We start from the raw sequence: 25,861 nt of genomic DNA on the forward strand, positions 1-25,861 counted from the left end.
GCATCCCAAAGCGTTTGGATTGTTGTATCTTCATTTTCATTTGTTTCCATATATTTTTAAATTTCTTCTCTAATTGCCTGGTTGACCCACTCATTCTTTAGTAGGGTGTTCTTTAATCTCCATGCTTTTGGACGTTTTCCAGACTTTTTCCTGTGGTTGATTTCAAGCTTCATAGCATCGTGGTCTGAAAGTGTGCATGGTATGATCTCAATTCTTGTATACTTACGAAGGGCTGTTTTGTGACCCAGTATGTGATCTATCTTGGAGAATGTTCCATGTGCACTCGAGAAGAAAGTATATTCTGTTGCTTTGGCATGCAGAGTTCTAAATATATCTGTCAAGTCCGTCTGATCCAATGTATCATTCAGGGCCCTTGTTTCTTTATTGATCCTGTGTCTAGATGATCCATTACTGTAAGTGGAGTATTAAAGTCCCCTGCAATTACCACATTCTTATCAATAAGGTTGCTTATGTTTATGATTGTTTTATATATTTGGGGGCTCCCATATTCGGCACATAGACATTTATAATTGTTAGTTCTTCCTGATGGATAGACCCTGTAATGATTATATAATGCCCTTCTTCATCTCTTGTTACAGCCTTTAATTTAAAGTCTAGTTTGTCTGATATAAGTATGGCTACTCCAGGTTTCTTTTGACTTCCAGTAGCATGATAGATAGTTCTCCATCCTGTCACTTTCAATCTGAAGGTGTCCTCAGGTCTAAAATGAGTCTCTTGTAGACAGTAAATAGATGGGTCTTGTTTTTTTTATCCATTCTGATACCCTATGTCTTTTGGTTGGAGCATTTAGTCCATTTACATTCAGTGTTATTATTGAAAGATACTGGTTTAGAGTAACTGTGATGTCTGTAGGTTTCATGGTTGTAGTGATGTCTGTAGTACTTTTTGGTCCTTGCAACATTTCACTCACAGAATCCCCCTTGGGATCTCTTGTAGGACTGGTTTAGTGGTGATGAATTCCTTCAGTTTTTGTTTGGGAAGACCTTTATCTCTTCTTCTATTGTGAACGATAGACTTGCTGGATAAAGGATTCTCGGCTGCATATTTTTTTCTGTTCATCACATTGAAGGTTTCCTGCCATTCTTTTCTGGCCTGCCAAGTTTCAGTAGATAGGTCTGCTATTACTCTTATGTGTCTACCTTTGTAAGTTATGGCCTGTTTATCCCTAGCTGCTTTCAGATTTTTCTCTTTATCCTTGTATTTTGCCAGTTTTAACTATATGTTGTGCAGAAGGTCGATTCAACTTACTTCTGAAGGGAGTTCTCTGCGCCTCTTGGATCAATGCCTTTTTCCTTCCCCAGATCGGGGAAGTTCTCAGCTATGATTTGTTCAAGTACACCTTCAGCCCCTTTCTCTCTCTCTTCCTCTTCTGGAATTCCTATCATACAGATATTGTTGCATTTGATCGCATCACTTAGTTCTCTAATTCTCCCCTCATACTGCTGGATTTTTTTCTCTTTTTATCAGCTTCCTCTTTTCCCATAATTTTATTTTCTAATTCACCTATTCTCTCCTCTGCCTCGTCAATCTGAGCTGTGGTCGCCTCCATTTTATTTTGCACCTCATTTATAGCATTTTTTAGCTCCTCATGACTATTTCTTAGTCCCTTGATCTCTGTAGCAATAGATTCTCTGCTGTCCTCTATGCTTTTTTCAAGCCCAGCGATTAATTTTATGACTATTATTCTAAATTCTTGTTCCATTATATTTCTTAAATCGTTTTTGATCAATTCATTAGCTGTCACTACTTCCTGGAGTTTCTTTTGAGGAGAGTTCTTCCATTTTTTCATTTTGGGTAGTCCTTGCGGTGGCTCCAAACTGCAGGGCACTTCCCCTGTGCTGTCTGGTGTAACTTGTGTTGGTGGGCAGGGCCGCAGTCAGACCTGATGTCTGTCCCCAGCCCACCGCTGGGGCCACAGTCAGACTGGTGTGTACCTTATCTTCCCCTCTCCCAGGGGTAGGACTCACTGTGGAGTGGTGTGGCCCCTGTCTGAGCTACTTGCACACTGCCAGGTTTGTGGTGCTGCTTTGATGGGATCTGGCGTATTAGCTGGGGTGGATCCACAAGGTGCACAGGGGCGGGAAGGGCAGGCTTAGCTCGCTTTGCCTTCAGTGGTCCCCTGAGGGATGGGCCCTGCGGCACTGGGAGGGAGGCCGACCTGTCAGAGGGATGGATCCCCAGAAGCACAGCGTTGGGCATTTGCGTGGTGCAAGCAAGTTCGGTGACAGGAACTAGTTCCCTTTGGAATTTCAGCTGGGGGATGGGAGAGGGAGATGGCGCTTGCCAGCACCTTTGTTCCCCCCAACCAAGCTGAGCTCTGTGTTCCAGGGCTTAACAACCCTCCCTCCCGGCGTCCTCTTGCCCTCCCCGCTTTCGGGAGCAGAGCTGTTGACTTTTAACATTCCAGATGTTAAGTCCTGCTGGCTGTCAGAACTCACGCAGTCCGGCCCCTCCACTTGGGCAAGCCAGACTCGGGGGCTCTGCCTTGCCGGGTGGGCTAGCTGCCCCTCCACCGCCCCGGCTCCCTCCTGCCAGACTGTGTAGCATGCACCGCCTCTCAGCCCTTCCTACTCTCTTCTGTGGGCCTCTTGTCTATGCTTGGCTCCAGAGAGTCCGTTCTGCTGGTCTTCTGGCGGTTTTCTGGGTTATTTAGGCAGATGTGGCTGGAATCTATGTGATCAGCAGGACAAGGTAAGCCCAGCGTCTTCCTACGCCGCCATCTTCCCCTATTCTTTCATTTTAAAGACAAACATCTAGTATATAGATTCTCTGTAATATTGCCCAGAGCTAACAGATAACATGTTAGTCTATTTCCTTCCCATCCCTCCTGTGTGTGTGTACTGGAATCATTCTGTAGTTTTAGATCTTGTGTGGCTCCCACAGTAACAGCACCATGTGTTTATTTTGAGCCAGTAAGCACTTCTATGAGGGTAGACACTAATGTGCCCATTTTATAGATGAGTAACCATGTTAAGTAATTTGCTCTACAGAAGCCATATTAGTTACCTATTGCTACAAAACAAATCACCCTAAAATGTAGTGGCTTAAAACAACAGACACTTAAGATCTCCTCGCCTCTGTGGTTCCAGAATCCAGGCAGAACTCAGTTGGATACTCTGGCTCAACTAGGGACGAATCTGCTTTCAGCCCACATGGGCAGTCATTGGCAGGAGGCAGCTCCTTGCCACGTGGGCTTCTCCTTAGGGAACCCCACAGCAGGCAGCCTGGTTCATCAGAAGAAGAAGAGCCTGAGAGTGTGAGCAAGGTGGAATTCAGTGTCTTATACCCCAATCTTGGAAGAGACAGGCCACTACATTTGCTGTAGTCTGTTCTTCAGAAGTCAGTCAGCCAGGTTCCATCCACTCCCACGGGGAAGGGATTACATGGGGGCAGCTGGCACTAGGCCTGACAAGATCGAACGAGGTGTGTGCTCTGTCCTAAAATCACATGATAGCTGCTCGAGCCCACAACATCTCAGAAATAAAGTGATGGGGCTTAGAATATAAGATGATGTTTCTCGTGAGAACCTCAGTCTCATCTCAAGACTTAGGATCTTAAATCATGAGGAAAAGGGGCGGATTGTGGATAGTGTATGGAGGCCGGGCGGCTTCCTGAGTTTGTGCCTGGCATGGACAGGCTACACAGAGCGGGCTCATTGATTATGTGGATAAGTGAGCAGAACCCTAGATACAGTCATGTCCTCAGTGAGACACCACTGCCTCCTTGCACTGTCCCATATCATCTGCCAGATTTATAGATTTCTTTGGGAGAGTTATGACTTAGGACACTCGCACTGAGAAACCATTTAATACCCAGTACACCAAGCACCTAACTTCCAGCCAGAAAATCTGAAAATGGTTAAGCAAATCTTCTTAAACAAAGACATATATAAATAATAAGCTTAGATGTTATACTAATAAATCATTCATGAGGCTTTTCTTTATGGCATCACCAGCTTCTACAGGTAACACTGCATGATTTGCAAGGGATATTATTCATAAAATGGTTCCTGTACTAAGGATTATATGTAGCCAATGGCTGGCGAAGCCATTATATGCTGACTAAATGACTAGGAATTGGCTTGGCTTAAAATTTACTTTTTAACTCACTGGTTAACCTCAAACCTTTAAGAGTAAGGAGTTTCAAATATTTTGATTAAAAGTTGGAACTCAGTTACTTCCTGAACACATCACTTCATTCGCCATAAGCCCTCCTTCTCTTTGATGTGTGTAACCCTTTCTACACAGAAACACCTTTAAATCCCCTACTACTGTTAATCTTAAGTGATGGTAGAGATATGGGAAAGCAACGCTTCTAAAACACAAGGAGAGTACCCTCCTGAACTTGCTTTGGTTTGGAAACCATCAAAAATGTTAATGGGAGATGCTGCAGCTATTTGGGGATGAACGCTTCCAACAAGCACAGACGTGATGTGGATCCAACCTTTGCTCACTCAAGAACTAAGACACCTTTCAGTAAGTACACTAACTCCTCTCTCTAGTGGCAGAACAGCCACCTAAAGAAAAGTCTGCTGCTTCAGACTAAAATCCATCATGCGATCTCTTACCTTTTTGTAGTTAAGCCTCAGGAACTCTATGCCAAAAGAATCTTTCTTTACTCCTATTCTGCCCAGTGAATAAGCCCACTATATTCCTTACTTTGCTTCCGTGACTGTGTTATGTGTAGGAACAGTATTGGACTTGTGGGGACCTCGGAGAATGACACCACAAGGACTACAGCTCTGAGACTGTCAAGAAAATGGTGGCACCACAACACAGCACCTTAAATGAAATGGACATATTCACAGAAGGACACCACCCACTGAAACTGACTCAAGAAGACAGCAGAAGACAGCAGTGGAGTAGGAGAACCCTGGGCTTATCTTGTCCGACAAACAACAACTAGATAATTATAAAATCACCCTAAATACTCCAGAAATCAATTGACAGAATAAACTCCACAACTAAAGGCAGAGAAGAGGCCACTTTGAAGAAGGTAGTAAGTGTGGAGATGTGTTTTAGGGAAGAAATGGGTGCTGTGGAGGCAAGGGAGCTGTGGTCACAGAGAACAGCATTTATATATATACATACGTATATATGTATGTATATATATGACAGGGGAATAGTAGCCCAGGGGAAGCAGAAGAAGAATGTTTCCCTAAAGCCATTCGCTTGGAAAATGAGAAAGGCTGCAACCAGCGGGCTTAAAGCCTGGTTTTAAAGGTCAGCAGCGGCTTGGCTGGGAGAGAGCCCAGGGGGCACTGTGCTGCTCCTGAAGAGAAAGCAGGCAGACAACCCAGGGGGAAATAGTGTGGAAACATCTGAAGAACGCCTGGGGCACAGAGAGGGAATATTCTTCACTCTTCTCCACAGCATCCCTGAGAGGCAACCATAGACACCTCTCTGGGAACAAAGGAGCTGGCAGGCACCATTTCCCTCCCCTGCCCCTCAGCATAAACATAGAGCCACCCTGAGGGAAGCAGCTCATTGTTGACACTGGCTGCCTAATTTGCTTACTCCAAGCCCCACACACCTCTCTGCTCTGGCAGGACTGCTCTTCTCAGTCAAGCCTGCCTCAGTGCCAGCAAGGTGGGCCCCTACCCTACAAGACCAGCACAAATCCCTGTCCACACATCACCAAGTCATATTATAATTAAATTAAATTTGCAAACATAATGATAAAGAAAAACCTTAAAAGCAACAAAAGAAGTCCCTCACTTACAAGGGAAAACCTATATGGCTAGCTGGGGATTTCTCAACAGAAATTTGACAAGCCAGAAGGGAGTGGTAGGATATATTCAAAGTGCTGAGTGGGAAAAATCTGCAGCCAAGAATACTCTATCCAGCAAGGCTATCATTCAGAATAAAAGGAGTGACAGTTTTCTAGACAAAAATGAAATTCATGACCACTAACCCAGCACTGCAAGAAATATCAAAGGGGACTGACTACAAAGGAAACCAAAAGCGAAAAGAAGAAAAGGATCAAAGAAAATCTTCAGAAACGAGAAAAAATAAAGTGGCAATAAATACACGTCTATCAATAATTACTTTGAATGTAAATGGACTAAATGCTCCAATCAAAAGACATGGGGACCCTTCTATATGCTGCCTACAAGAGACTCATTTTAGACCTAAAGACACTTACAGATAGAAAGTGGGGGGATGGTGAAACATCTATCATGCAAATGGATGTCAAAAGAAAGCCAGAGTAGCAGTACTTCTATTGGACAAACTAGACTGTAAAACAAAGACTTTAAAAAGAGACAAGAGTGTTATATAATTATTAAGGGGACAAACCAACAAGAAGATATAACAATTGTTCAGTATTTATACACCCAACTCGGAAGTACCCAGATATATATAAAACAATCAATAACAAACATAAACGAACTATACACAATAACACATAATAGTAGGGCACTTTAATACCCCACTTACACCAAGGGACAGATCACCTAAACAGAAAATCAACAAGGAAACAATGGCTTTGAATGACACACTTGACCAGATGGGCCTAACGGATGTATTTACAACATCCTATCCTAAAACAACAGAATACATATTTTTTCAAGTGCGCATGGAACATTCTCCAGAACAGATCACATATTAGGTCACAAAACAGGCGTCAACAAATACAAAAAGATTGAGATCATACCATGCATATTTCAGACCACAGCACTATGAAACTTGAAGTCAACCACAAGAAAAAATTTGGAAAGACCACAAATAAAAACTAAACAACATGTTACTAAACAATGAATGGGTCAACCAGGAAATCAAAGAAGAAAAAAAAAAAAATGCATGGAAACAAATGAAAATGAAAACATAGCAGTCCAAAACCTTTGTTTGGGATGCAGCAAAAGCAGTTACAAGAGGGAAGTTTATAGCTATACAAGCCTATCTCAAGAAGCAAGAAACATCTCAAATAAATGACCTAACATTATACCTAAAGGAGCTAGAAAAAGAACAACAAATGAAGCCTAAAGCAAGCAGAAGAAGGGAAACTAAAAAAAAAACCAAAACAAACAAAAACAACCCCAATAAAACAGATTGGTGAAATCAGGAGATGGTTCTTGGGAAAAACATCAGTTAAATTGATAAACCTCTAGCCAGACTTATCAAGAAAAAGGACTCAAATAAATAAAATCACAAATGAGAGATGAGAATAACCAACACCACAGAAGTACAACAGTTATAAGAGAATATTATGAGAACTATATGCCAACAAATTGAACAACCTGGAAGAAATGGATAAATTCCTAGAAACATGAACTACCAAAATTGAAACAAAAAGAAAACGAACATACCAATAACCAGCATAGAACTGATCAGTAATAAAAAAAAGTCCCAACAAACAAAAGTCCAGGGCCAGATGGCTTCACAGGGGAATTCTATGAAATATTTAAAGAAGAGTTCATGCCTATTCTTCTCAAACTGTTTGAAAAAACAGAAAAGGAAAGAAAACTTCCAAATTCATTTTATGAAGCCAGCATTACTCTTATACCAAAACCAGATAAAGACTCTACTAAAAAAGAGAACTATAGGCCAATATTCTGATGAACATGGATGCAAAAATTCTCAATAAAACACCAGCAAACCAAATCCAACAGTAACATATTCACTATGATCAAGTGGGATTTATTTCTGGGCTGCAAGGGTGGTTCAATATTCACAAATCAATCATCATGATACACCACATTAATAAAAGAAAGATAAGAACCATATGATCCTCTCAATAGATGCAGAAAAAGCATTTGACAAAGTACAACATCCATTCATGATAAAAACCCTCAACAAAGTAAGTTTAGAGGGAACATATTTCAACATAATAAAGACCATATATGAAACACCCACAGCTAATATCATCCTCAACGAGTAAAACTGAGAGCTTTTCCTCTACAGAACAAGACAGGGATGTCCACTCTCACCACCGTTATTTAATACAGCACTGGGAGTCCTAGCCTCAGCAATCAGACAACAAAAAGAAATAAAAGGCATTCAAATTGGCAAGGAAGAAGTCAAACTTTCACTATGTGCAGACGACATAATACTCTATGTAGAAAACCTGAAAGCTTCCACCAAAAAAACTGCTAGAACCGACACATTAATTCAGTAAAGTCACAGGATACAAAATCAACATACAGAATCTGTTGCATTTCTATATACCAATAATGAAGCAGCGGAAAGAGAAATTAAGAAAACATTCCCATTTACAACTGCACCAAAAACATAAGATACCTAGGAATAAACCTACCCAAAGGGGTAAAAGACCAATACTCAGAAAACGATAAAACACTGATGAAAAGAAATTGAAGATGACACAAAGAAATGGAAAAACACTCCAGGCTCATGAGTTAGAAGAAGAAATAATGTTAAAATGTCTATACTACACAAAGCAATCTACACATTTAATTTTTTTTTTTTTTAACGTTTTATTTTATTTTTGAGACAGAGAGAGACAGAGCATGAACGGGCGAGGGTCAGAGAGAGAGAGAGACACAGAATCCGAAACAGGCTCCAGGCTCTGAGCACCCAGCACAGAGCCCGACGCGGGGCTCGAACCCACGGACCGCGAGATCGTGACCTGAGCCCAAGTTGGACGCTCAACCGACTGAGCCACCCAGGCGCCCCGCAATCTACACATTTAATGCAATCTCTATCAAAATACCACCAGAAGTTTTCACATAGCTAGAAGAAACAATCTGAAAATTTGTATGGAACCACAAGAGATCCTGAATAGCCAAAGCAATCTTGAAAACGCAAAGCAAAGCTGGAGGCATCACAGTTCCAGACTTCAAGTTATATTACAAAGCTGAAGTGAGCCAAAGAGTACGGCACTGCCACAAAAACAGACATGCAGACCAATGAAACAGAACAGAAAACCCAGAAATGAACCCACAACTATATGGTCAACTAATGTTCAACAAAGCAGGAAAAGCATATCCAATGGGAAAAAGACAGCCTCTTCAACAAATGGTGTTGGGAAAACTGGACAGCAATGTGCAAAACAATGAAACTGGACCACTTTCTTACACCAAACACAAAAATCAATTCAAAATGGATGAAAGACCTACATGTGAGACCTGAAACCATAAAATTCTGAGAGAACACAGTAACCTTTTTGACATCGAGCATAGCCAACTTCTTTCTAGGTATGTCTTCTGAGGCAAGGGAAACAAGAGCAAAAATAAATTATTGGGACCTCATCAAAATAAAAAGCTTCTGCACAGCGAAGGACACAATCAACAAAACTAAAAGAAAGCCTGCTGAAGGGGAGAAGATATTTGCATATGACATATCTGATAAAGGGTTAGTATCCAAAATCTATAAAGAACTTACCCAACTCAACACACACAAAAAACAAATAATCCAATTTAAAAATGAGAAGACATGAACAGATCTTTTTCCAAAGATGACATCCAGATGGCCAACAGACATACAAAAAGATGTTCAACATCACTCGTCATCAGGGAAATACCAATCAAAACTACAAAGAAAGATCACATCACACCTGTCAGAATGGCTAAAATCAACAACACAAGAAACCACAGGTGCTGGTGAGGATGTAGAGAAAGGGGAACCCTCTTGCACTGTTGGTGGGAATGCAAACTGGTGCAGCTGCTCTGGAAAACACTGTGGAGTTTCCTCAAAAAATTAAAGTTAGAATTAACCTATGATCCAGCAATTGCACTATGAGGCGTTTACCCAAAGAATACAAAAGTACTAATTCAAAGGGATAATGCATCTCAATGTTATAGCACCAAAACCTTTAAAAGTCAAATTATGGAAGCAGCCCAAGTGTCCATCGGTTAATGAATGGATAAAGATGTGGTACATACATACAATGGGATATTACTCAGCCACGAAACAGAATGAAATTTTGCCATTTGCAATGACATAGATGGAGCGAGAGAGTATTATTATACTATGAAAAATAAGTCAGAGAAAGACAATTATGATTTCACTCATACCTGGAATTTAAGAAACAAAACAAATGAACAAACTGAGAAAAAGAGAGAAGCAAACCAAGAAAGAGACTTAACTGTAGAGAACAAACTGATGGTTACCAGAAGGAGGCGGTGGGGGGAGATGGGTTAAAAAGGCAATGGGGATTAAGGAGTGCACTTGTGATGAGCATTGCATGTTGTATGAAAGTGCTGAATCACTATACTGGACATGTGACTCTAATGTTACACTGTATGTTAACTAACGAGAATTTAAATAAATCTTGAAGAAAAAAAAAACAAACACAAATCCAAACAGAACTGTAACAAGGTTGGATTAGTGCCTTAAAAACTTCCCACAAAGAAAAGTCAGGCCCAAAGGAATGTATCCATTTCTTTTCCTAAAATATTCTCACCTCCCCAAATCCTTACCGTGTACATACATATGTATATGGTATTAATCACCCAAAAGCCCAGTAAGACATCTCAGCTTAACTACACTTTAATTAGAAACAAGTAGAAAAGATTAGCAATTAGATATTTTTACATACAGTTATAACCTCCTGCAAGAGGTTGAGCTTAAGGAGGCTGTTTTAGATCATTTTTATGGTCCTTTTCAGCTAAGTCCATGACTCTGCACTTATGGGGAGAGGGCAATCAATTGTGCACTTGACGGTCTCTGCAGGAGATAAAACGGTCTCTGCAGGAGATAAAACGTAATACAAAGAGTAACATATCAACAAATCTTCTGTTATCACAGAAATAAGAAAAACTTTTGAAATGTTCATTTTAGCTCTAGTGAAATAACTAGTAAAAAACAAACAAAAAGTTCGTTGTTCCCTGACAGAATATGATAGGAACACCTCCTGCAGGGCTCAACCTCTGAGGGCACAGAAAGATTCTGAACTCTGAGGCTTTATGTCCAAGACATGGGGCCCATAATCTCACATCGGGATCTCCTCAGGCAAAGCTGGGAACCACATCCTGACATCTTCTGTAACACAGTAAGCTCTGGTCTTTGGTAATTTTTAAGTTGACAGCTTAGTTTAGAAGTCCTTTTAAATAAAAAGAAAAGGGTACCACATTTCAGTTTTAAGTATATGTTAAAATTAGCTTCTCCCTCTTTTTCCTCTTCCTCTTCTTTTCTTCCAAGTGGCTGGTAGCATCAGCAAAAAACATAACTTCACTTTTTGCCTCGCATTCCCTCTTGAGATATTCAAGACCTGCCATATTGAAGCCAATAACATCCTGGGGAGGGATAGAAGAAAGGTGAGATGAACATTCTCTCACTTGAACTCAATCACAGCAGCATGTGCAAGTCAGGAGAACCAATGCTTCAGGTGTTCTTCAGGTGTTCCAAGGCATCCCTCCTTGTCTAAGGTCTTTCTTGTTTTGTTTTCTTCTCTCTATTCTTTATCCAATACAGTGGAAATCTTACCTCAATACAGATATATGTCTGGTCAATATCACCAAAGACAAGGCACAGCTCACTGTGCTACTTCAAAGTCACACACACACTAGGATTTCCCCCTCATTACTGCATTACTACAGGGATACCTACCCGGACTTGGCTGACTTTTGAAATAGTTGTTTCCTTTAATTTTTCAATGACTGGCACAAGCATTTGGTTACTAGTGATCTGCCCAAAGTGAATCCTAATAGAAAAACAAAACAGTCACGTTACAAAGAGAGGTAGTGCTCCACTTATCCTTTCTAGAAAAGCAAACAGATAATATCAAACCAAAAAAAAAAAAAAAAAAGCGAAAAAAGGATTAATTTTACCATATCATGGCAGTATAAAAAATGGCTGAAGATGTTTCCTCTCTACTACTCACTTTTATCTGATGTCAATTTTAACAATACTATCCTAAAAGTTATGACACATTCAACTTGTTTGCAAAGCTGGCCCTTTTACCTGCCATCTACCATGAGGCCGCAGACTTTGACAACGGTATTCTAGGAAAGCTCAGAGAGGAATGAGTGTGCTAAGAAATGCTAACTCAACAAAGGTTTGTTAATATTTCTAGGGAAGCCACAGCAAAAAAGAAGATAGTCACTGACGAGAGTCGAACTCTGACCTACAGTACCAAGATGACCTCAGTGAATTCATGTTCCTCGATGCGTAACTCACACTCATGTGTGACCTGTCACAGCTACTTGTAAGGCACTAGCCATCTCCAACCCTCTGATATGCTGGAAATATTCCTAGTGTTTCCCTTAAGATCAGAAACCCCGATTTAGTACCTATGCCAAGCAGTAAGAAATTATTAGCAACATCATTGAGTGCCAACTTGAGGCCTCATCACTTGCCTCAAATTATAAATATGGCAAGAGACTAACATAAACATATCCCTGTTCTTCTATTGCTACTATCTTGATGGAATAAAAGGAACACAGGATTAAGAGTCATGAAAATAGGTCAATTCAAATACGAATTCTCTAAATATATCTGTTAGTTTTTTAACTCTTTGGTATTGGCTGATGAGTTTATATCTTGTCTTCCTAATAGCGTTTCAAGGAGTGTTGGATCTGTCTCTACTCCCGGTCTCTGCTGTAACAGCTGGAGACTGAGGGGGCAAAGATACAAGAGTACACTCTTAAACTCCTACAAACACACTCTTCTCAATTACACATTAAGAGCAATTCTACATATTTAAGAATAGTCTAATAAACATATTTCCTTTGTTTGCTTACTTCCCTCTGGATATGCCCTGATGTTTCCATTTGTTTCTAGAGACCCAGGAAAATAAAGGCACTATTCCAGACGATGCTGTTAGGAGGACAAAACCAAATCCTTTTGCTTACACTAAACAGTTAAACAGACACAACGAATGAGGCCAACTGGCCACTCGGTACTGGGCTCTCAGCAAACAGACCAGAACCAGAGCTACTGCAGCCTGGAGGCTTATGCCTACTAAGCATCCCTGAGCAGTGCTCCGCCTCATTACTTAAAGAGATGGGCCACCATGTCCCTTGTTTAAGGACAAGACTGATTCCACAGCATAAGAAATAATTTATGTCACACAGCAGTGAAATCCTGTAACCATCTCTGAGTCTCAAACATCGGAGCTCCTAATTCCAGTGTGGACACCATCAGTTAAAGTAGCACTGGGGCGGTCAGGCCAAGTAGACACGGTACTCTTTGGAAAGCAGGTTACCTGAGCAGAAAGAAGAGGCACCTGCACAGAAGTTCAATATCAGAGCCCAGCTGGATGAATTCGTTAAAGAGCTTCAGGACGTCTGGGACGTAAGAGAAAGGCAGCACAAGCAGAGACTCTTCCAGCTCGCTGAAGACAAAGAGAATAAACACTAAAAATGCCACATTTCTTAACCTGCTCAATTTTAAAACTTCTACTGATTTTTCTATGATTTTATGTTTGAATAGATCTTACCCATTCAGAGTTAAATTTAATATTCGTTTATATTCTGGATGGTTCCCTCTTTTCCATGTTTTGTTTTTTACATTTAATATTTTAATCTATTTGATGCATTCTGGTCCATGGCACGATAGGAGAATCTGTTTTTCCAGAGTAACTAATTTCTCCAAACTCTTTGGTTGAATGTTCCGCCTTTACATTATGATACTTCTTTTACCATATATTGAATCTTTACATTTCAGACTCTCTTTCAGGGCTTTCAAGTTGGTCCTCATGACTGACTGATTCTGACAACAATCCTGTAGTATTTTAGTTCTGCTAATTTTATAGCTTTTTAATCCAGGAGAATCTAACTCTTGCTATTATTCTGGTTTGTTTTACTTTTTTTGAACTAGTTCTAATATCATTTCATCAATTCCAATTCCAAATCTCAAGAGGACTTCAACTAGAGTCACCAACCTGTAAATTAGTTTTTTTAAAAAAACAAGTAAATCTTTAGAACACAGAATCTTCCCTTCTAGGAATGTGTAACATTTCCATTCATTTAAATTTTCTTTTACGTTTCTCTAGTGAAGTTTCGTCATTATCCTCAGGTCTGTTTACTTCTTGTTGTAAGGGACAGATTTAGATATTGAGAATTGTTATGACCTATCAGTAGGTCAAACTCATAAATAAAACCCAAAGGTAAATCACAAACAAGAAACATGATCCTAAAAATACAGAACAAGAGATATAAAGAATTTTTAGAAACCAATGAGAAATTACTGAAGAGTACAAGAAAGGGAAACTAAAAATTCACAGGAAAAAAAGACAAAAGGCCAACAAATTCATTAATAATTGAAAGAAATTAATATAATACAATACTACCTTTTGCCTCTGAAACTGGCAAAGAATTTTTCAAAGCCTGGTAAAAAGTCATTACAAGCATTCTGGAAAGTAATTCCACAACACAGACCTTTAAGGAGCTCATGCCCATTGATCAGTTATTGTTATGCTAGGATTCTTATCTTAAAAAACAACAACGAAGATTTCTATGTAAAGGTGTTCACAGAAGCACTACTGCTAACGGCAAAAATCAAAAGCAAATCCAATAGTAATTATCCATGCAATGAGTGTTTTGATATAACACAACGAATTTATTTTTGAAGAATATTGGTAACATGAGCAAACGCTCAGGAAATATTCTGTGAAAAAGGACAGGATACAACATTATATACAGCAGGATTCCAATAAAAATAAGCCATCGGAAACACACAATCAGAAAAGGTTACCAGTCGGTACTTGTGACCGATGATAGATGCTTTCATTACTCACAATGTGCAGTAGCACTACCCTTCATTTGTCCCTAAAATTTCCCTTCATAGTTTAGGAGGAGCCTCCTGGCTCTGCCTCAAAAAAAGCCTTATTATAATGTATTATTTTCCACCAAAATGCTGACATAGTTCAACTTACATGGAAAATAACCATCAGTTATAACTCCTGTTTATCTCATGGTCAGACAGGCAGTCAGTAAATGTTAGCTGACAAATTGTAACCGTACACTGGGACTCACCTCGACTTGATCCCTTTAAAAATCTCCAACACATAAGCTGAAGGCTGTAAAGGAAGCACAGCAGCCTTAGTGATGCCTTGGGTTGGTTTCTACGGAGGCTCCCTCATTCCTGTCTCCTAAACACCAGGGATCCCGCTCACATGACAAACGGGGCTCTAAGCGGGCAATGCATGTGCGGGCTTAGAGTCTGTCACATTTGGGTTCGCAGTCCAGCTCTGCCACTCCCCAACTGTGTTACCTTCTATCTGTGAGTCAGGCCAGTTTCCTAGCAGTAAAATGAGGCTGCCCTGACTCACAGGATGAGTGCGACGAATGACACGTGCATGGAACGTACTGCAGACTGCTCGATGTGCACACACTGTCCCATTTCTCCCTCCTCCTCTATCTGACTGACGTATGCCAACTTTTCCTCCGGAAAGCTCAATTTCCAAGTTCATTTACATGGACAGAATCTGCAAGAGGGCTTTGGAAACTGGACAAATAAGCACTAGAAAATACGAGAATGCCATCCAGTCCAACCAAAAAGGATGGCTTGGAAGTTACGCTAAAATGGTCCTTTTGAAATACTCAACACCACGGAAGACAAAAGAAAGTTTTAACGGCAAAGTATTCCCCAATACGTCCAGCCTCAAATCATGCTTCTTGAGGGGCGCCTGGGTGGCTCAGTCAGTTAAGAGTCCAACTCTGATCGTGGCTCAGGTCATGATTTCACAGTCCATGGGATCGAGCCCTGTGTCAGGCTCCGGGCTGACAGTAAGGAGCCTGCTTGGGATTCTCTCTTCTCTCTCTCCACCCCTCCCCCACTTACACTCCTCTCTTTCTCTCAAAATAAACAAACGTTAAAAAAAAAAAAAAAAAATCATGCCTCTTCACTTCCTACTTTGCCTCTCTTGTCCCTGAAAGTAACCTCTGAGTAACCAGGGGGAAGCTGTTAGACACTCTACTCACAGAGATGTTGCCATAGGCCATCAGGATGGGGTTGATGGGAAGAGGAACCTATGAAGAAATTATTAAATCACATCATTAAAAAACAAGACTTGGAGGGGCGCCTGGGTGGCGCAGTCGGTTAAGCGTCCGACTTCAGCCAGGTCACGATCTCGCGGCCCGTGAGTTCGAGCCCCGCGTCAGGCTCTGGGCTGATGGCTCGGAGCCTGGAGCCTGTTTCCGATTCTGTGTCTCCCTCTCTCTCTGCCCCTCCCCCGTTCATGCTCTGTCTCTCTCTGTCCCAAAAATAAATAAAAAACGTTGAAAAAAAAATTAAAAAAAAAAAAAAAACAAAAAAAAAACAAGACTTGGATAGGCACTATCGCAGGGCGACAATCATACTCTAGTTTTGAAAAGGGAAACCCTACAAATTGAAAGAATATAAAACAATGACCAGGCCTTTTAGTTTTAATAGTGCTGATGAATGAGTTGGGACAATATTTTATCTGGAAATCTGGAATGGTTACAGTGCCTCTGCAACCAAAGCAGCAGCAGGAGTTTCTACCCAATATAATGGTCACCTCAGTCTGGAATTTCCTCTCTTTTGTTTTCCATTAAAACCAAGCTTCCCTCCTCCTAGGCCCTCAACTCCTTCTTTCTAATACTTGAAATAGGAAAGACTATTACATTTATCTCATTTGCAGTTCTAAGTCAGGAAAGTCCTAAAATGATGGTTTTCATCTCAGGAATTCCATTTAGACACATTTCTCAGAGTGTAACTTCATGGACTATCTCACCTCTTTCCCTGCAGCTTTACAAATGGCTTTGTGTTCCTTCATTTTTGCAGTTTCCTCTCGGTATAGCTCGACAGCCTCCATGATCCTCTCAGCCTACACAGATGGCGACAAAGGACAGACATCATTGCCACATGCCCCATCATTCTGGAACACTGCAACCAGAAGACCTGACTAGAGAACTACCAGATAACTTGAATCCGTGTAATAAACACGTGTCAGTAGAGTGCCAGACAGACACTTGTAGACGTCTTTGGTTTTTCTTTTCTTTCTAATTTATGGGGAGGACACTAAGCGTCTTGGATTCAGGTGAGACCGTATGTACGTGCACTCAGGGAGCAGGGCAGCTCCCGGCACCTGAGAGGTGCCGCTTCCAGAACACTGGAAGAATGAGCTCTCCTTTCTACAAACCATCACGGACTTGGCACTACTTCTGTCCTCGGTTACAAGGAAGGAAAACAGGGGTTATGATCTCCACCTACATATTTCATCAACTTGTCGCCACAAAAGGGCTATCTGGTTGACAAAAACTTTTCACTGAAAAGTTGGGATCCTCTTTAAAAATGAGATACTACATTCTGTATCAACTTACCGCTTTGACCGTTTCAATAGTTTTCTTTCCAGTAAAGTAATTGTCACCTTGAGTCTCTCCTGGAACCTGCCAGAAAAAAAGAGATCCTTGACAATACTGCTGAGAGGCATTACAGAACCAATTAGAGGCACCTGGATGGCTCAGTAAGTTAAGCATCCGACTCTTGAATTTGCCTCAGGTTGTGATCTCGTGATTTGTGAGATCAATCCGCACATTGGGCTCTAGGCTGACAGCGTGGAGCCTGCTTGGGATTCTCTCTCTCCCTCTCTCTCTGCCCCTCCCCTGCTTGCACACGTGTATGCGCTCTCACTCAAAATAAATAAACATTAAAAAAAAAAAACACAATAAATTAATCATATCCAGAAAAGAACAGACATCACTATAATAATGGTAACATGGTGTTACCAACTACTGTTAATAGGGTACTTACTAAGTGCCAAACATTGGCAAGTATTTTATATTCATTATTATGAGAATATCCTATTCTACAAAAGTTTAAAGAGAATGCCCAAGGGAGCCTGGGTGGCTCAGTCAGTTGAGTGTCCGACCAGGTCATGGTCCCAGGGTTGTGAGGTTGAGCCCCCACTGGGTTCCACACTGAGTGTGGAGCCTGCTTGGGATTCTCTCTCTCTCTCTCTCTCTCTCTCTCTCTCTCTCTTTCTCTCTCCCTCTACTCCTCCCCCACTAGCATGTGCTCACACATTCCCTCTCTCTCTAAAATTAAAGGCAAAAAAACCCCCACAAATTCCGAAACCTTTTGATTTTTATTTTTGTTCTATGATTCCATGAGGCCTCCTTAAAAAATGAAACAAAACAATAGTGAGAATGACAATCATGCCATTACCAAATTTGGTCAGTCATTTGTCCCTCAAAATCAGGCTATACAGTTGAATCAAACAGGACTGCACAGACAGCGTCCTGTATGAGCTGGTGATGACTTCAGTATGTGATCCTAATTCTAATTCCATTAGAAATTCTTGAAACTAAAGTAAATTCGAATAAGATAATCACAGGGCTCAATCCCAGAGTCCCAAAAGATCTACTTACTACTGGCTGGTCTTCTTTGGCCACGCTCTCCTCATATTCTGCTTCCCTTTGCTGTCAAGAGAGAGATAGAAGTCAATCTGGAAGAAAAGACATGGTCTCTACACGAAGTGAAATGAGACTGAAAAGCTGCTTCTTTCAAAATGCAGTCCCCTAATAGCATCTCTGTCTCTGTGTGGCTGCTGAATCAGTGACAGTAGTGCTGGAAACATCTCCTGGAGGTCCCTGGATTCGCACTGGCTGAGGGGTGGCCACACTAGACAGAACGCCGCGGCTGGGACAGCAGGTCAGATACCCACCAGCACCTCCGTAACCAAGCCTAAGTCCTTACCATCTCCCTTTCTTCCTCAAGAATAAGAGGCTCCCTTGTTCTCTCCCAAAGTCTCAGAGATTTGTCATGGGACGATGACACAACATAGTCTCCACTGGGGCTTACAGCCAAGCACCAGATTTCCTGGTGGTGCCCCTGGAGAGAAAAGAAACAAAAACAAAAACCCTGAGAAGAAATACCTTATTCATTGACCGATGCCTGCTCTACATCAGTGGGAAGTCCACACTTGATCTTAAAAGTAGTTCTGAAAGGGGCGCCTGGGTGGCTCAGTCGGTTGAGTGTCCGACTTTGGCTCAGGTCATGATCTCACAGTCTGTGGGTTCGAGCCCCACATCAGGCTCTGTGCTGACAGCTCAGAGCCTGGAGCCTGCTTGGGATTCTGTGTCTTCCTGTCTCTCTGCCCCTCCCCAACTCATCCTCTGTCTCTCTCACTCTGAAAAATAAACAAACATAAAAAAAATTAAAAAAAGAAAAAAAAGTAGTTCTGAAGTACTGAGAACTGAGTAGTAAAGTTCTGAAGTACTGAATACTGAGTAGCAAAGTTCTGAAGTACCGAGAACTGAGGAAACTAAGCAGCAAGAGTCACCTCCAGAGTCTGTATGTGTTCAAATTTGTCCGCATCCCACTGCTTAATCTTATGGTCCTTCCCAGCGGTGAAGAAGAGGTGGGACTTGGGTACGAACTGGAGGTACATCACGCTGAAAAGTGAGAGAAGGGAGCAAATGTCATCAAATTCCACATTAGTGAAGAGTCTCATGCACATAGTTTTGAAGAGCTAGTTCTAGAATGCCTGATTATTTATATTTTAGAATTTTACATTTATGACTGTCTGAAAATACCAAAATAATAGACACAGAGGCACAAGGGAAATGATACAGGTGACGCAAAGGGACGTCTTTGAAAAGACAGCACCTACCTGTCATCGTGCGCAAAGAGAGACTTGTGGCAGTCCCCGAAGTCCAAACCCCAGATTTTCACGTTCCTGTCAGCAGAGCCAGTGGCTATTAGTGTCCCATCCTACAAGGAAGAGAAGTAAACCGTTACTTTGCTTGACTATCAGAAACTCTACAATTAGACTACCCAGAACATTTAACCCACTTTTTCCGGAAACAGTAAAATCAATACCAAACAATTAATTTCATCTATCAAGAGCACCTATTTCTTTGCTTTTATCTAAGGTTGCCTTTAAAAGCTTGCTGAGTGAGAGCAAGAACTCTGCGGCTCCAGTGGGTTTGTACTGCTGTAGGGTGGTGGTGTGCCCTGATGTCAGTTACCTATTTATGTTGTTAAACACATAGGAAAAATGTCTAATCTCTGTCCTAGGATTTGGGGGAAGAGGGAGGAAGAAGGAAAGAAGAGTCTGGGAAAGAACCTACTGGAAAATTTGCAACCCAGCCTTTTATCTCATGTTCCTGATCTCTATTTCTCCTATCTTTCCTATCTCAACTTCTCATTCAAATGGTTGTCAACATAAGAACACCGGAAAACGGGGCACCTGGGTGGCTCAGTCGGTTAAGCGTCCGACTTCAGCTCAGGTCATGATCTCATTGTCTGTGGGTTCGAGCCCCACATAGGGCTCTGTGCTAAGCTGCTCGGAGCCTGGAGCCTGCTTTGGACTCTGTGTCTCCCTCTCTCTCTGCCTCTCCCCCACTCACACTCTGTCTCTCTCTCTCTCTCAAAAATAAACAAACATTAAAAAAATTTAAAAAAAGAACACCAGAAATACTGTGTGACACCTACCTACTGTTAACGCATGGAATTCAAACAGCTAGAGCACGGGGCTGATCCCTTTCACACAGACTAGATCGTGTCTTTAAACACATTATTGCCACTCTTAGCCATAACTAGACATTGCAAAAATATGATTTTGGTCAAGAGACTAAAAGTATACAGATAGTGCAAAATATGGTAAGTGTCCAAATACGAAGCCAAGTTCCATCCTCCTCGCCAGCATTATCCTTCAGAACAAAGAGGAAGCCTTTTTTAAAATCATATTTTAGGGCGGTCTACCAATTATAGTATTTTAGACAGCAAAATACTATCTGGAAAATCCACAGTGGGGTTAGTTTTAAGGATTAATTAAGACATTTGTGAACATATTCTGAAAGTACTAAAGTAATATACATATTTAAGGTACAATTATAACATATGTCATTTTATGGCTTTTTTGGGTGAAAGATTAACAACAGGATGAAAAAAATACTCTTAAGTGAAGATAGCAAGCCAAGAACTAAGAAAGTGCTTTAGAAAAGACAACTTGTTTCTGAGACATTGTTTACATTTTACTTACGTAAGAGATGTCCATGCATATAACAGGCAGTTTGTGTCCATACAGTGAGAGAAAAAACTAAGTATTAAAAAAAAAAAGAACAAATAATTCACATCTATCTATAAAATATAGGCACTGTTTGTTACAAGTGGATCAAAAATATAACTTTAAAATATAATAAACACTGTTCTGGATTGCTTTATATTTCCCGAGAAGACAAACCACTGAAGGCAGCTCAGCCTGGGTCCAGCATGCGGACCCTGCATGCACCTGCCACGAGCGCTGCAGTGCAGTGGAGCCCGGCATGCCCCTGACGCCCACTGCCTCAGGCACAATAGGGCACAGGGACGTTCACGGCACCTCTCAGCTGAAAAGACTTTGGGCCCTCGCTTCACAACAATGTTCCCAGGCCAGATCCAGTCCTGCCGACTCGGGGCCCAGGGCCCAGTAATCTTATAGTTTTAAAAGCAACCCAAACGATCCCGACGTATAGCCAAGTGTGGAAGCACTGCCCGGGAGACCCAACAACGCTCTTAAGCTACTGGCTGCAACAGGATTTTCTGAACTTACGAAATATAACTTGCCTCAAGCAAAATTTATGAACCAAAGGGTTCTTTAAAACTCTGGCTTTCCTAGTGCACCTAAAATGTTTTGATTCCCGTATAAATTTTTAGAAACCTATCACTGCTGGGCACAGTTAGGGCCACTTTACAGTCTCAACCCAACCAAGGTCAGTCAGAAAGACAGAAACTATTTGCAGGCATAATCACTGTACCTTTAAAGTGTCAACATAGAAAATTTTCACAGTACAGTCCAGCAAAGAGACAGCCAACAGCTTCTGATTGGGAGAGTAACTGACACAAAGAACATCTTCATCTAGTTGCAAGGTTCGGGTTTGTTTCACAGAAAGTCTAGCAGGACAGAAAGCATCAAGGGAAAAATTAATAAATGAGGGCTCTACAAAGGCAGACAAAAATTCCAAAAAGTCCCCGGAGCACAAGAGAAATACACATGTTGGGTGCCTGGGTGGCTCAGTCGATTAAGCGTCCGACTTCTGCTCAGGTCATGATCATGCAGTCTATGAGTTTGAGCCCTGCGTCGGGCTCTGTGCTGACAGCTGGGAGCCTGGAGCCTGCTTCGGATTCTGTGTCTCCCTCTCTCTCTGCCCCTCCCCCACACATGCTCTGTCTCTCTCGCAAAAATAAATAAACATTAAAAAAAAATATATGTCAAAAACCCATTCAGTAGTTCCCCATTTTCACTCTAAAACAAGGACACTAATTAAAAAATGTCTACTCACCTCTTCTGGGTACTATTCTCATCTTTTACCAACTCAAAATCCCAGAACTTGACAGATTTATCTGCACCACCCGTCACAAAGCCACGCTGAAAATCAAATGACATTGCAATTAAAAAATATTTTGTTATGGAAACTTTGATAAGACGACATCAAAACAGCATAAAAGACCATTTGTATTTAATGGCATGGGAGAAGAATGAAGAAAAATGTAGTTTCCCTAACCCTTCTCCTTGCTCTTTTGGGGCGGCAGCCACAGATCTTATTTGTAAATTCCTAGCAGGAGCTAATGTAGACAGTAGCTAGGGGAAAGTTCTAGCTATACTTTCGTTCAGCATCAGGAGGACTCTGAACACTGTAGGGTCTTTTGCTCCACCTAAGAAAGCACCAGTCAAAAGAAGTTGCTGCTAATAAAATGGTTTGACAAATATACACAGACTAGATCATCTAAATAAGTTCATTCAAAGTATTTCTCAGAAGGGTATAAATTTATTCTTGCAATGTCTCTGCGTAAAATACATTTGAAATTGTTTTCTAGTATCAAGAAAATCAGTCCCATCGCATTGTAGTGTTAAACTCTATAGAACATGGGTCAGAAAGCTAGATCGCAAGTGTTTATTCTGCCATTTGAGATTTGTAACATAGGAAACAACCTTACAAGGACCCTTGTGATGCTGAAATGACCAAGACTATCTAGCTTCTAAAACCATTATGAAAGAATAAAGGGTAAGATGGATATAAAAATACTTTGAGAGGGGCAACTGGGTGGCTCAGTCAGTTAAGCGTCCAACTTCAGCTCAGGTCATGATCTCAGGGTTCGTGAGTTCAAGCCCTGCATCAGGCTTTGTGCTGACAGCTCAGAGCCTGGAACCTGCTTTGGATTCTGTGTCTCCCTCTCTCTCTCTGCCCCTCCCCCACTCATTCTCTGCTCTCTCTCAAAAATAAATAAATGTTAAAAAAAATAATAAAAATACTTCAAGAGATAGAATCCTAGATGTTACTACTATTTAAACTTTAAATGCTGTTTTATTCTGACCACAGACGACGTAACCTGTTCTAACTTCCAGATTCCGTTTTTTCCAAAAACAGCTACTTTCAGTAGATGGTTTGCCACTATTGAGAAGGTTCAAGTGAATGGGCCACAAGCTCTTATTAAAGTATTGTCAAAAAACATCTCAAAATGCTGACCAACAGCACCATTACTAGAATAAGCATACAGTTCTCCAAGGTGACCCCTCACAAGGGAAGCACCCTGTTACTGACTTGAAAGGGCTGATACGTTTGCTACAAACACTAGACTTCTAGCCTCGTGGATGTAGGGACTGAAAGGAGAAACAGAAAGTCTACTGCATCCTCTGCACTTTGTTGCCCAAGGAAATAGTTCCTTTTAGGAAGCAGCACAAAGCACTGGTAAAAATCATGAGGCCAAGTAATCTGATGTCATGCAGCTGAACGAGAATTCACTTGCTACGACAGCTATCCATATTATCAGGCACATGATATGCCACCACTTAGAAAATCTCATGATTAGACAAAAAGTTGGCTTTCTTTAAAGATATCCTGAAGAATCTTTGGCAGGCAGCAGGAAACGCTGATGCAAGCAACGGGAAAGGCAGCTAGTGTACTGAAGTCCGGATCCAAATGTCTGGCTTAGTTACCTGATCTGGAGAGAGAGACAAGGACCATAGAGCTCCATCGTGTGCATCTACTGTCTCCAGCAGATTTCCTGAGGCCAGGTCATAAAGCTGCAGCTTACCCGTCTGTGGAAGACACAAAATGAACACAGCTCCAATGAACACACCCATACCCTCTAAGATTCATGCTTACACAATTCAGATGTGGCCAACTGCTTGTGAATGGAGCGCACGTTCTGCGTGATGAGTGAGGCCGCCGATGCGTGGAGCAGTCTCTGGCAGGGTTGCTCTGCTGCCCAATGACAGAGCCTGCGGCCTCACAGTACTGGGCTCGTCACTTTCACTGATCCCTCAACTTCAGAAGGGCAACAGCATGGCCAGAGGCAAACCAGGAGAAACACAGCAGCAAATGCTCCTAAAAACCTTTCGAGTTAAAGCAATTTTAAATGGTATCTGGCTTAACCAACATTTCTCCATCTAGTTTTGGTTTCCTCCTCTCCAGTACACTGACAGTGAGAAACAGAAATCTACCTACAATGCTAGGGAGGGCAATGGACTTAAAAATAAACTGCAAAGGCTTAGAAAACAATGAGACACACTTCCTGTTTAGTAATTGGGATATGCCGCGGTCACAATACCAAGCGAGGAACACACAGCGGCAAAGCCCGCTCTATGATGGGCTTCTGCAGGGGAAGGGGGGTGCGGAGAGCATAAGGTGGAAGGACTGGGGTCCCAGGGCTGACTACTGCTGAATTCACCTCCAAGAGCCCATTTTCTCATCTGCAAAATGGGGCTTATAGCAGCAACCTCTCTAAGCTGCTGTGGGCGTTAAATAAGATCACGTACATTAAATGATCAGAGACTGGGCTGGGATGTGGGACTGCACTTTAGTCATACAGGTAGGTGGACCTGGAAGGTACTCGCAACATGTTTTCCTAACAAAAACAATACAGGGACGTTTGTTGAAAGAATGAATGAAAGATGAGAGAAACTTTTAATTGGCACTTAATGTCCATTCCAACACTGACCCTAAAAATCTCTCTAGCTTATTTTACACTTTCAGCTGGGCAAAAAATACCCATTGTGATACACAGGATTTCTAATAAAGTGATCATGTGCACACAGCACTGGTTTAGGGGGATAACGATGACAAATAACTTGCAAAGCACGTTTTAAAGTATTCCATGACCTTATTCTCCCTGTGCCTCTACTACCAGCTCTTAGTCATTAGTTATTTGCTGTGAGTCAGTTTCTGTGCTAAGTGCTTTACCTACTGTGACGTAGGTTATTCACCCCATTTTACATGAGAAAACCAAGGCTTACAGGAGTAGGTAATGTCCAAAGTTCTCACAGCTAGCAAGTGGAAAATCTAGCACTCAGACGTAGGCCCATCTAGTGCAAAAGCCACTGTCAAAAAACAAGTGTCACCATCCTATTATACAGATAAGGAAACACACTAAGAGAAGTTTGGTGACCTTGGGGGAGAATCTGAACCCAAATCTGTGTCTGCTCATTCCTGCATGTCTATCTTCCAATCTTATTAGCAACTGGGAATGAGGACTAGTCAGTCTGTCTCCATTGAATGCTTCCAATCTGCCAAGCATGACACTAAGTACTTTGTATATTTTATCATTAGTCTTCTTAAAACAACTATGTAGGTGCTCATAAAAAGATGCGTGAAAGGCCGATCACCAAAACATGGACAGTGATCTCAAGGTCGTGATTGTAATTTTATTACTCATAACATAAGGTTTGATTTTTTTATAAAATAAAGAACCTACAACTAAAAAGAAAACCCCTCAAAAAAAAAAGGGGAACCGACTACCAACCTTCACATATCATCCAGCTCTAATACATTTCTAATACATTCCTGTTTTGTGCAAAAACAGGAGCCAGAATTCTTCAACAACTTTAAGAATATCGAGAAGAGCCTCCAGAGTGCGAGAAGTCTGTTTACCTTTGTTCCTATGACCACCTGCCTGTCACCAGGTACGAAGAACGAGCAAAGCGCGTATTCACAGGTCATGGTGCGAATGCACTGTAGCGTGGCCCTGTGGGAAAGAAGGAATAAAGAACTCACACA

General features: G+C 41.4%; 2 protein-coding genes across 4 annotated transcripts in view; one reads left to right on the plus strand and one right to left on the minus strand.

Moving 5' to 3' along the window:
- SPAG17 (sperm associated antigen 17) overlaps positions 1-16,851 on the plus strand; it is a 200,298-nt gene extending 183,447 nt beyond the window's left edge. Inside the window, exon 50 of the mRNA XM_053889321.1 lies at positions 16,665-16,851. The gene's annotated coding sequence lies outside the window, so the exon portion shown is untranslated. The remainder of the gene's footprint in view (positions 1-16,664) is intronic.
- Positions 10,451-25,861, minus strand: part of WDR3 (WD repeat domain 3) — a 31,294-nt gene continuing 15,883 nt past the window's right edge. For 2 of the 3 annotated variants that reach the window (XM_019458000.2, XM_019458001.2), the window contains exons 12-27: positions 25,736-25,829; positions 23,803-23,904; positions 22,148-22,233; positions 21,623-21,758; positions 20,869-20,925; positions 19,495-19,595; positions 19,165-19,276; positions 18,579-18,713; positions 18,251-18,301; positions 17,204-17,269; positions 16,615-16,707; positions 15,842-15,889; positions 14,894-14,937; positions 13,123-13,251; positions 11,526-11,619; positions 10,451-11,212 (exon numbers count right to left, since the gene is read on the minus strand). In XM_019458000.2, the coding sequence (XP_019313545.2) occupies positions 11,057-11,212; positions 11,526-11,619; positions 13,123-13,251; positions 14,894-14,937; positions 15,842-15,889; positions 16,615-16,707; positions 17,204-17,269; positions 18,251-18,301; positions 18,579-18,713; positions 19,165-19,276; positions 19,495-19,595; positions 20,869-20,925; positions 21,623-21,758; positions 22,148-22,233; positions 23,803-23,904; positions 25,736-25,829 (1,504 nt within the window). In that variant the 3' untranslated portion in view covers positions 10,451-11,056. The remainder of the gene's footprint in view (positions 11,213-11,525; positions 11,620-13,122; positions 13,252-14,893; positions 14,938-15,841; positions 15,890-16,614; positions 16,708-17,203; positions 17,270-18,250; positions 18,302-18,578; positions 18,714-19,164; positions 19,277-19,494; positions 19,596-20,868; positions 20,926-21,622; positions 21,759-22,147; positions 22,234-23,802; positions 23,905-25,735; positions 25,830-25,861) is intronic. The other variant, XM_053890701.1, reaches the window with a different exon arrangement.

This window comes from Panthera pardus, unplaced genomic scaffold (assembly GCF_024362965.1).
Source record: "Panthera pardus isolate Hobbes unplaced genomic scaffold, ASM2436296v1 HiC_scaffold_11, whole genome shotgun sequence".
Taxonomy (NCBI): Eukaryota; Metazoa; Chordata; class Mammalia; order Carnivora; family Felidae; genus Panthera; species Panthera pardus.